General features: G+C 45.7%; 1 protein-coding gene across 1 annotated transcript in view; it reads left to right on the top strand.

Moving 5' to 3' along the window:
* ablim3 (actin binding LIM protein family, member 3) overlaps positions 1 to 11,631 on the top strand; it is a 117,748-nt gene that overhangs the window by 59,505 nt on the left and 46,612 nt on the right. Inside the window, exons 4-6 of the mRNA XM_070449724.1 lie at positions 4,277 to 4,393; positions 6,884 to 7,016; positions 9,481 to 9,568. Coding sequence (XP_070305825.1) covers positions 4,277 to 4,393; positions 6,884 to 7,016; positions 9,481 to 9,568 — 338 coding nt within the window. The remainder of the gene's footprint in view (positions 1 to 4,276; positions 4,394 to 6,883; positions 7,017 to 9,480; positions 9,569 to 11,631) is intronic.

The following is an 11,631-nucleotide window of genomic DNA, read 5'->3' as shown; positions in this document are numbered from 1 at the left end:
ATTTATTATGTTATTTGTTTTGTTATTGTTCAAACACCCACACTCTCAACTGTCGTGTCTCTCTGTGTTCTAGACTTTCTGTGTGGTGTGCCAAGGCAGACCTGCGTCTKGTTGGTTGGTGTAGGTGACATGCTGTGTTGTACGATGGAATGCCCAGGTGGTCTGGGCAGGCAGGGGGTCACGCACGGTGGCAGGTGGCCGTAGCAGGTGGCAACTGGGCTGGGGTGGATTTAGAGTCTAACCCACAGTAACCTCCCCACCTAGGGCCCTGATAGGCTGAGAGCACTACTGCTTACATAGCTGTGCGTGTATGTCCCATGGTGCACAGATGTGTATGTTAATGAATGTGTTTTGCACTGTTTGCAATCTGTAGTTCAATGCTATTACATGCTGACCTGACACACTGTATGGTGTTATGAGATGTAATTTGGGCAGGTGCTTGACAGTGATATGCAAGGTGATAGGGAATATACCACCGTCAGTTGGCTAGTGAAACAGTACATGATATTGAATGATGTTACTGAGTAGTCCATGTTTAAAGGACATGAATCTTTTCCGAAAATTGCCCTAATAGCGCTGCCTGCCCTGCTAGAGATGCTGACTCGTAGCTTTCGGTAGCGGCAGCAGAGCTGGCATCCCCTCATGCAGTCAGCAGTCACCACACGTAAAACACTCATCATCAGCCACAGATCATCCCCACTTCTCCCAAACCTCACTATGCAGGCGGTAGGATGCGTTGTTKGCGCGAGTACATTCGACAGTATTGTCTGTCGTTCATAGCACACGGCACAGTCCTCAGCATGTTTGAAACAGCGCCTGCATCCCAAATGGGCCCTKGTAGTGCACTATCTAGGGAATAGGGCGCCATTTGGGACGCARCCAGTTTGTTTCAATGTGCAGCATGAAGATCACCTCTGCTGGCCCAGTTTAGCTGCTGTGGCCAAGCGGGTGTGACGCATATTCCCCTGCATGCCTGGCTGCCGTGTGGCTGGATACAGGATCTGTCCAATGGCCCATCATGACTCCAGGGAGGGTGGATATCTCTGTGAGCCTCCCTGTCACCGGATATTACCACTGAAGCCCACAGGGCCACCCTGTCAGCACACAACACACCAAAGAGATGTGGTGTGTGTGTGTGTCTGTGTGTCTGTGTGTCTGTGTGTGTAATGAATGCAGAGCAGAGGTTGGGATTTGCCTTTTGAGTTGTAGCCCTAAATACCCATCCTGTCTGCTTTAGTATCTCCATGTGTCTTTACACAGTTTTGTTAAGAATCATTTGTCTTGGTGCTTTTCTTTGCAGGTCGTCTACATAACGATATTGTTTAAATAGGCTAGTTGTGTCACTGTGTCACAACCTATTACATTTACATAAGTCTTCAATTTAGGTTGCTACGGTTCGGACAGGCCTACATTTGAAAGAGTTTGTCATACCTTTTCACGGTGATAGAGAAATGTGCAAATGGACGTTTTTTTATTTAATTTAAATAAAWMAWWWWTTATTTWATTTTTTCCCTCCATTTTCGTGATATCAAAATGGTAGTTACAGTCTTGTCCCATCGCTGAAACTCCCGTACGGACTGGTGAGAGGCAAAGATCGAGAGCCATGCATCCTCCTGAAACACGACCCTGCCAAGCTGCACTGCTTCATGACACACTGCTCGCTTAACCCGGAAGCCAGCCGCACCAATGTGTCGGAGGAAGCACAGTACACCTGGTGACCAAAGTCAGCGTGCATGCACCTGGCACCGCCACAAGGAGTCGCTGGAGCGGAATAGGACAAGGACATCCCGGCCAGCAAAACAATCCCCTATCCCGGACGAGGCTGCAACACAGTTTGGGATCGAAACCGGGTCTGTAGTGACGCCTCAAGCGCCTTAGACCACTGCACCTCTCGGGAGGCCCTTTATTTGTCATTTAAAGATTATATCTACAAAGCATAAGATGAGAGGGTAATAAAAAAAAGGTAAGAGTACGTAGTAATCCCTATCATCTCATCAAGTTGCGCCAGTCCCGAGCGAGACCCCCACTGCTCCAACAAAGCCCCACCCCAAGGCCCCACATGCTCCACACAGCCGCACCACCCCGAGAAAGAACCACATGCTATACAACAGGTAACCCTCATCTCCCCCCATGCTCTTCAAGCAAAGCCCCAACATAACAACCCTGTGTCAACAGCAGCCCCAACCCCCCACATGCTTCAACTAAACCACCCAACCCCCACGCTCCAATGCATAAAGCCCCCACCAGAGGCCACCTCCGTGACTCTCCAGTGAACAAAGCCCCACCCCAACCCCCCATGCTTCGAACTAAGACACAACCGCCCGCACCTCTCTTCCAACAAATCCCCACCCACAAACCCACTCACCTCACAACAGCCCACCCCACCCCCCATGCTTCGAACATCCAGCCCCACTCTCTCGAACCCCCCTCTGTCTTCAAGCGCGGGAGGTCCAAACCCTCCTCCATGAGCGTTCAACAAAGCCCTCCTACCTCGCTGATGACAATACCTACACAAGATGCCCCACCCCCCATGCTTCAACTGAGCTCTCCAACAGCGGCGCCCCACTTAACTTCACAATAATGACCCACCCAACCCCCCATGCTCCAACAGGCCCCCACAATCTAACCCCCACTGCCTTACGAGCGAGGCCTGGCAACCCAATTCCGCGACACAGAAGCGAAATACTAGACATGACAAATCTCGCTCACCACGCCAAATAATCTTTCAAAACAGAGACCCACCCCCAACCCCCCAATGCCTTGCAACTGAGCCCATCACCCCCAGACCCCACCGCGATTACTTTCAACAGGAGCCCCGACCCCAAACCCCCATACTTCATACAGACGCCGACCCGAACCCAACCCTCATATAAAGTCTACATTCAACATCGATGTCCCCAACCGACAAACCCTCTCTCTCAATAAAAAACACTTCAACAAGAAGCCCAATACCGGCCCGCAACCACACGGCATGAGCGTGGTGAGACATACCTAGCCAATACCCAACCGCCCCATACTGTCAGAGCGAAATCCACACGCCCCTAACCCCACCACTACTAGTCAACAGAGCCTGACCCAAACACAATACTTCAGCCTGCACAGCAACCAGACGGCGCATGGACTTCAACAGAAGCCCCACCCCAACCCCCCAATACTTACAACAAAGAGCTCAAGTCCACCCCCAACACCCATATCTTCCAAAACATGATAGACCCTCACCCTAATTCTTATACAATAATACAGTTCAACCTTGCATCAGGAGCCCACCCCCAACCCCCCATACTTCAATAGAGCCCCTCCCCAATACCAGAAAAATAATCAAACAAACATAAAGTAAAGAAAATACAAGTACAAATAATGATATCAATTCATATTTGGGTTCGTTTAAGGAGTTATGAAATTATCTGGGTCCATGCCTTCTACAAAAGATAAGAAAGTTTGGCAGATGATCATATTTAATTGCAGATCCTCTAACGGAATAATGTATTTTCTCTGCTTTTAAATGTTGCATGACTTCCTTTATCCACTGGCTAAAGATGTTTGTTTTGATGAATATTTTGGAAAGGGGCTCCGTTCTYGCTCTTTCATGTGCGAGCGTGCCTGTGTGTGTGTCTGCATGGAGAGTGACTTTCTAATCAGTATGAATGCGATTAGARCGGAGGTCTGGCCTTTGATGCCGTTTCCCTCTCATGTGCTACTAAAGAGAATCACATTGCCCTCCTTGACTAAATGAAGCGCCTTCTGCTCAAAGTTTTTTTTTTTTTAAGAAACCTTTTCTAAACATAATATAATCCCAAATGCATGCAGGAATAATCACGTCTAATCTTCTTCAGTCACATCAAAGCATCATTAGTCTCGGTGCTCAGCTGTTCAGTGTTGGGTAGTTAGTTAGTGATACATTAGCAAACACTTCCAGAATGGCTGTATAGAACGGTACCACTGCTGTGCTGTAGTCGTCTCTGCTCTGTCCTCCGGCAGGACCCTGGATTTCACTGTCATTGTTGGACAAAAGTAAATATGGCGCCCCCTGTAAAGGACATAAGCATACTGCAGGATTTTCTCATGGATTTATTTTGAGCGTTTTTTTTAAGGGAGAATTTACAAAATGTATTATAATTGGACCACCAAACAGTACATTATGAACAATTACTAAACACAAAATGTGCAGTTGTGTAAAATAATATTGCCTAGCTGTCATTACACAGTATACGTACTGTATGATGTTGCAGGTTCAGCAGAATACATGTCTGATGTCTTCCTTTGTCTCGTTTCCCAGAAAGCCTTTCCCTATCGGAGATAGGGTGACCTTCTGTGGGAAGAAGTGTGTCTGTCAGCAGTGCTCTCATTCGCTGGTCAGCAGCGAGCCGGTCAAGATCCACGGACCCAGCCGTAAGTCTCCATATCAGAATAACCTTCTCATAACACAGGGCCTCAGCTGGACTTAACACGATCAGTGTCATACAGCACAGCAATGGTCCCATAGGGACAAGGCTTCAGCACACCGCACCTCTCAGTGGAATTACTATATCCTGATGATGACCTCATGAATTTCTGACGCAATAGCAGCATCTGTCGATTAATCTGCGACAAAAGCACATACAGGAGATGCATAGACCAGATCTCAACATACAGTAGGACCCCCCCAACCAGATCTCAACATACAGTAGTTGTTAATCATGATAATCACCCCACTACTACAGTCCCATTAACTCTTCATTGAGTTGTGTGTAGAGATTTCATGATGTACATTGGACACCTGGTTAAGTATATGGAGTGCAGAGAGAAGGGGGGGGGGGGGTGGTACAGTAGCAGTAACACACTAGAGGGCTGAGCGAGTGACGGGCTTGATATCACATCAATCAATAATATCTCTCATCTGCAAATGACTGCTATCAATCTACCTGGCGACAGACACATGCTTTGATATTGCAGTCCTCCAGTCACAGTGCGATCAGGCAGACATGGGCTCATGGTAGGCCGTCGTTGTAAATAAGAATTTGTTCTTAACGGACATGCCTAGTTAAATAAAGGTTCAATAAAAAATAAATGACCTAAATGAATGGGAGCTTTGATTACAAAACAACTTCCCTGCTCGGCATCTGGTGTCTTTTGTATTTAATGGCTATCTATAAGACATGAATAAATGAAATTGTCACACAATGTCCCACRGTTATGACCTAAAATAGATGATAATGTCTGCCTTAATTTGACTGGCAATATCAGGTATTTGAACGGAGTCTCCCAGGATCCAGGCGGACTGGTACAGTGMCTACCTGCCCTGAGGGAGTGGTGTTGTGTTGGCCACCTTGCCCTGTCCAGATGGCTGCCCTGTCCATGTGTCACCAGGTGGAAATACTGCCTGCCTGTCCAGCAAAGCCATTTCCCTATGGTTATTAGCTGGAAGATACTGTYATGTACTCTGGCTGTTCTCTGTTATCTGAGAACAGCCAGAGTGTTAAACGCTCAGTATGGGTGTGGATGTGCCAGGCAGAGTAGCCCTGACAAACAGCACTGAGCCAGAGTGGTGAGAAACGCCTGTTTACCAAACAGCCCGTTGTAAGGGGTGTTTAACTGGCGGCAGAGAAGTCAGACGCAGGAGAGAAATAACTGTGTTTCCAACGGCGCAGTTTATTACAAAAAACCCACCGGAAAACATAATAATAAATGGGTAAACATAACCCGACGCACACCAGTACAGACGTACACAAACACTTACAATAAACAATCTCCGACAAGGACATGAGGGGRAASAGAGGGTTAAATACACAACATGTAATTGATGGGATTGGAACCAGGTGTGAAGRAAGACAAGACAAAATCAACGGAAAATGAAAAATGGATCTGTGATGGCTAGAAGGTCGGTGACGTCGACCGCCGAACACCSCCTGAACAAGGAGAGGGACCGACTTCGGCGGAAGTCGTGACACCCGTACAGCAGGCTGCAGAGTCACATCACAAATGAGGACTGAGGAGCCCTGGGTGTATCCGTTGTGACCTGAGACTGGAGTGTGAAAAATGTACAGGCATGACTGAACTGAAGATGTTTGTGGAGTGTAAAGGATGATACATTCATTTTCGTGAGTTTGGAGTAGGACTTTCCATCTCTCTCTCTGGGAGGAGAGCAGGAGTGGGGGACAGGCGGGACGTCGAGCTTAAATGATCACAAATGGGAGCCCGACCCTTTTCCAACGTTTATTGTCATGAATCTTGCCCTGGAGGCAGAACTGAGCGATTTCCGCTWGATGGGCCAACTGCAAAGTCAAAATTGGCTATATCGTAAAAATGGATTTAAACAACAATTTATTTAAGGTTAGGCATGAGGGTTAGCGGTGTGGTTAAGGTTAGGGTTAGGTTTAAAATGCAGTTTTGCCTCCAGGGCAAGATTAATGACAATAAATGCAACCTTCCCCTGTCACGGCCATGAATCATCGTCTGCCATAACTCCCTCTGCTCTGCTTCTCTCTGCCCACTCCTCTCCTCCACTCAGTACACCCACAGCCTCCAGTAGAGCTACTTGATGCTCTGGACTGTATCTGTACTGGATAGTACATCACATCTGATCTGATGCACATTTGTGATTCCTTACCGGAGAGAATACATGTTTGGTTCAATGTTGTTTTAGCCCCATCTTGCCGCTCTTCCATTTTTCGTTCTCTGTTTAACTCTGTCATGCTCTCTCTCTCTCTCTCTCTCTCCTCTCTTCTCTTCTCTTTTCCTCTCTTCCTCTCTCTCTCCTCCTCTCTCTCTCCCCTCCTCCATCTCCTTTGTCACAATAGCCACTACATATTTTGAGCTATTTAATGTGAAATTCAGCGGTGGTATGAAATATTTAAAAAGGCGTCTTCTCTCTCTTCCTCTTTTCTTTTCTTTCTCTCTCTCTCAGACTGTTGCGGGTTGTAAGGAGGAGATGCAAACATGACAGTCCCTCCGTGGCCCTGGAGAAGCAGTGGCATTCCAGCTGCTTCAAGTGTCAACCTGTGACCCTTGGTGCTGACCGGGGAGTAATCAGAAGTAGGGTACACTTTGTGGACATCACAATACCAGTAAAGTACCAGTACGTATATAGTATAGTAAACAGTATCTATCCTCAGAAGAAATCTCTCCTACATATACTGCACTGCCACATTTATGTCAATGCAACTAGCTGCGACATGCATCCATGGACTGTATCCATTTGTTTTTGTATGACAGTTTTCATTGTGTCTTTTTGACTAATTGAAAAAGGACTAGCTCTTGACTTACTACGTGGTTGTTTTATCTCCTCTGTGTGTGGTGGTGATGTGTGTGTGTGTGTGTTGTGTGTGGTGTGTTGTGTGTGTGTGTGTGTGTGGTGTTGTGTGTGTGTGTGTGTGTGTGTGTTTGTGTTGTGTGTGTGTGTGTTTTCAGGATGGTATTCGTACTGTGAGCTGACTACCACGCTCAGTTTGGCATCCAGTGTGCAACTGTAATCAGATACATCAGCTGGCAGAGTTGCTTGCGGTGAGTCTGTTCTGTCTGGTCTGTCTGTCTGTCTGAGACTCATCTCAACACTGCTTCATAAACGCTCACTAATTATCAACCAATGAACAGCAACTTCACCACAAAGATTGATTTATGATATGAGACATCAGCTCAATCTTTTCATTTAAGTGTTATAGTGGCACATTACCTCACAGACAAGACAGCTAGTTTTGTTAATCGTTGAGTAATCTAATTTTAAGGAAACATAACCTTGACAGACATGGAGGGGACGTGAAAATAAACTCTGTTTTGTCCTCTTGAATATGAAGCACGGTGAAATAATAAATTACTCTGGTATTCTTAGAGCTCATACTAAGAATACAAATGACAAAACCTATGACACCATCAGAGTAGCGCTAACATTGCAAGTATAGGTCCATCGCATATGATTAGTGCTGGTCTGATTTGAAAATCATCAGGCTCCTTGAATGCGCGAGTGCAGACAAAGAGAGCAAATGTCATGCAGACTGCTGCCGTCAGCTCTAAAATAGAGAGCTTTTTAATTGCCTCTGTCATCATGGCTAAACGTGAGGGCCTTGACACCCTGCAACCTTAGGCTGGGACACTGTAACACCACACACACACACCACACACACATCACAACACACAACACCACACACACACACCACAACACACCCACAACAATCAGACCCGACATGCAGTTGAGGAGGAGTGGAGCACATTCAGAGGCTTTACAGGAACACATTTAGCATTTAACCCAAATGATCCAAGATGACTCATCTGGCTCGCTTTCCGTCTCTTTGTGGTGTTAGAACTAACTGTTTTTAATTTGTAGCGCTATACTGTATTTGTACGTGATGATTGAGGTTCTTTGTCTCACTGCGAGAATCCATCCAGAATCATTTCGCTCCCTAAAGAGAAACGTATGGGTGTATTGGTGCTGCTCGTTTTGTGTTTTTTCTGTAGGTGACTGTAGAATATGCAATATACTCTTAACAGATATCTGCTCTGCTAAAATTGCATTTCATTTTAGAGGGACATTTTGTAAGATACTGGAATCTTCTCCTCTCTGCACCAGATCAGATGTGCCTGTCCTTTTCTATGAGAAGTCTGTGAAACATCTACTGGAGAGTGTGTATAAAACGTTGTGAAAAGGCACACCTTGGACACACAGTGGCTAATTGAAACGGACTTAATCACTGAGTGATTATGAAATTGCTTTGGAAGAGAGTGTAATTGGAGTGTCCAATTACTGCAGCTGTGTCTGAGTAGCATCCATCACTTCCATGCCTTTTCTCTTCTTTCTCTTCTTCCATCGTCTCACCTCCGTGCCTAAAATCACCTGGGCTGGAAACGTCTTTATATCTTCTGAAACCCACTCCCAATGATGTTATTATCTTTTTCTCTCACTCTCTTTCCCTCTCTCTTTCCTTCACTCTTTCTCTCTCTCTTCGTCCATCCCTACCTCTCACTCTCCCTCCATCCCTCCCTCTCTCTATCTCTCTCAGTTCAATTCAAAGGGTGAATGTCTCTCTCAGTTCAATTGGCATGGGAAACATATAATAAACGAAAGTGAAATAATCAATCAAAAATGTACAGTAAACATTACACTCACACGTTTCAGAGGAATAAACACATTTCAAATGTCATAGTATGGCTATGTACAGTGTTATAATGATGTGCAAATAAGATAAAGTACAAAAGGGAAAATTAATAAACATAAATATGGGTTGAATTTACAATGGTGTTTGTTCTTCACTGGTTGCTCTTTTCTTCTCTCTCTCTTTCTCTCTAACCTCTCTCTCTCTCTCTGCCCCTCTCTCTGCCCCTCTCTCTGCCCCTCTCTCTCTCTCCCCCTCTCTCTCTCTCTCTCTCCCTCCGCTCTCTCTCTCTCCCCCCCCCCTCTCCCTCTCCCCCCCCCCCCCCTTTCTTCTCTCCTCTCCTCTCTCTGCCTCCCTCTCCCCCTCTCTCTCTTTCTTTCTCTCTCTCTCTTTCTCTCCCTGTCTCTCTGTCTCTCAGGCAGGAGGAAAGCACTACCACCCCACCTGTGCCCGTTGTGCCCGCTGTCAGATGATGTTTACAGAAGGAGAGGAGATGTACCTTACAGGTAAGTAAAGGCTCTTTTCCTGTCGACAATAATAACATCATGATTTACTTTGATGTGCTGTATCATGAACTTTAATGCACAATGCACTTTGATGGTGAGCCCTATTCACTTGTGCAATCATTCAGTGGTAATTTGCTCTTTGGTGATAATAACCCTTCCCTAAATTAAAACAAAGTAACATCCATTCTCTAAAATGGATTTCCAGACATCATGCACTTCCAAAACTCAGTATAGGATGAATAGAACAAACTCCTCAGTTCAGWCTGTTATTCAGCAGGGTCTTGGCCTGCCATTACTTTGAATTATGACAGTTTCGATAAACAGTCTCCCACCATTATTGATCACAGCGATACTGTACATAATTGAATAGACTGGCCTTAACTGACTCTTCTACAGAGCCTCTGATGGCCACTCAATACGGTACACTCTGTTCAGCTACTATAGCTCACTGTGAAGACTGTTAGAGTGGTCTGCCGGCTTCTCATCGCCCGTTAGCTCCATCATTATATGYAGTCTTCGTCCCAGAGGCCACCCTATTCTCTATATAGGGCACTACTGGTCAAAAGTAGTGCACTGTATAGGGCATATGGACACTGCCACAGTCTTCCAGGGGTCAGACAATGCTAACCCATGCTACGCCACATCATTAACATGCTACTCTGAATCACGGCGAGACCACTAACACACAACATTAGCATATTGWAACACAAGAGCACGCAGCCCCCAAGGTTATGTTTCCCCTGGAAGGTTCATTTAAGAGGGGGACATCAAGGAGGGCTGAGTGATCGRGGCTCAGGGAGCTACTCAATTACCAGCCACATAACAAAGGCCAGTGAATCAATCCAACACACTCTGACTGCATGGCTGGAATGAGAAGTGGCGAATTGTTGAAGGTAGAGATTGATCCCACAGAGCATGCCACGTGGCCCTCATTGCTTGGGCCCCTGATATTCACTACATATGTCAACACAGCAAGCGACCCAGCTGTACAACACTGGAAGTTCCTCAACAACATTAAAGGAAAAGTCCACCCAAAAACTATATTTTGGTATTTGTTTCATTAGTCCATTGTATATAGTCCCAAAATGATTTGAATGTCAGCAATCGAGTTTTTCAAAATACAGAAATACAGCCGGTATGATACATTTTGCGTCACATGATGCAAAACGCATAATATGTTTTCCTTTAACCTACTGGAGGTGGAAAGAAGCCTTTCAGGTGTTAGAAGAAATTATCCAACAAAATTCTCAGATTTACAGATGGGGGGGCATAGCCATCGTACTGGGCATAAAATACAACGGCTACAGCTGCCCCAATCTGCCCTCCCTGCAAACATATCGGGGGAACGTAGAGTTTGCAAAGACCCTCCTCAATCAGACCCCCTACCACCAAGTGCTGTCCACGAACACACCTCCATCTCTCATCGTGTTACCCGGTCCTCAACAATGTCGAAACCCATCAGGGGTGCAGAACCAAGCGTGACCAAAGCAGCACGATACCGTACATGACTATGCTGCTCAACCACTAAGCTGCGGACTACCACTTCTGTCTCACCCTCAGCACTGACGGTTTCCCTAAATATAYCTAATTAAGTTGTAGTTTTTATTGTGTTGATGATTTTCTTGTGCACAGTGTATTTATGTAAATTCTGTCAAATTATTCAGCATCGGCTGCCATTGATACTTTGTCATTTCGAATTTGTGGAGAAAAAAAACATTCTATAGAGCCTTTGTTCTGTATTATCTCTGTCTGAAGGCTGCTACCGCTCAGGTTTTGCTATTTAGATAGTGTCGCTACAGTATTTCTACCTATTTTCAGAGTGGGGTGAAAAAAAGTTTAATGCGTTTTTGTAAAAGGTTCATGCATTTAAGTTGATGCGAATTAGATTTATTTCCTGTAACCCTTCATTCACAAATAGGGTTACCGAGGTTGTGTTAGGAAACCTAGGGAGGAGACTTCCTCACAACATTCATGTAGGAAGTTTTGAAGGGGTCGAACTACAGATTGAGGGAGATAGGCCTAGGTGCTGTTGAGTGTCAAATGCATGGTGGGTGGACTATTGA

Source organism: Salvelinus sp. IW2-2015, linkage group LG20 (assembly GCF_002910315.2).
Source record: "Salvelinus sp. IW2-2015 linkage group LG20, ASM291031v2, whole genome shotgun sequence".
NCBI lineage: Eukaryota > Metazoa > Chordata > Actinopteri > Salmoniformes > Salmonidae > Salvelinus > Salvelinus sp. IW2-2015.
This window is presented reverse-complemented; position numbering and strand designations above follow the sequence as displayed.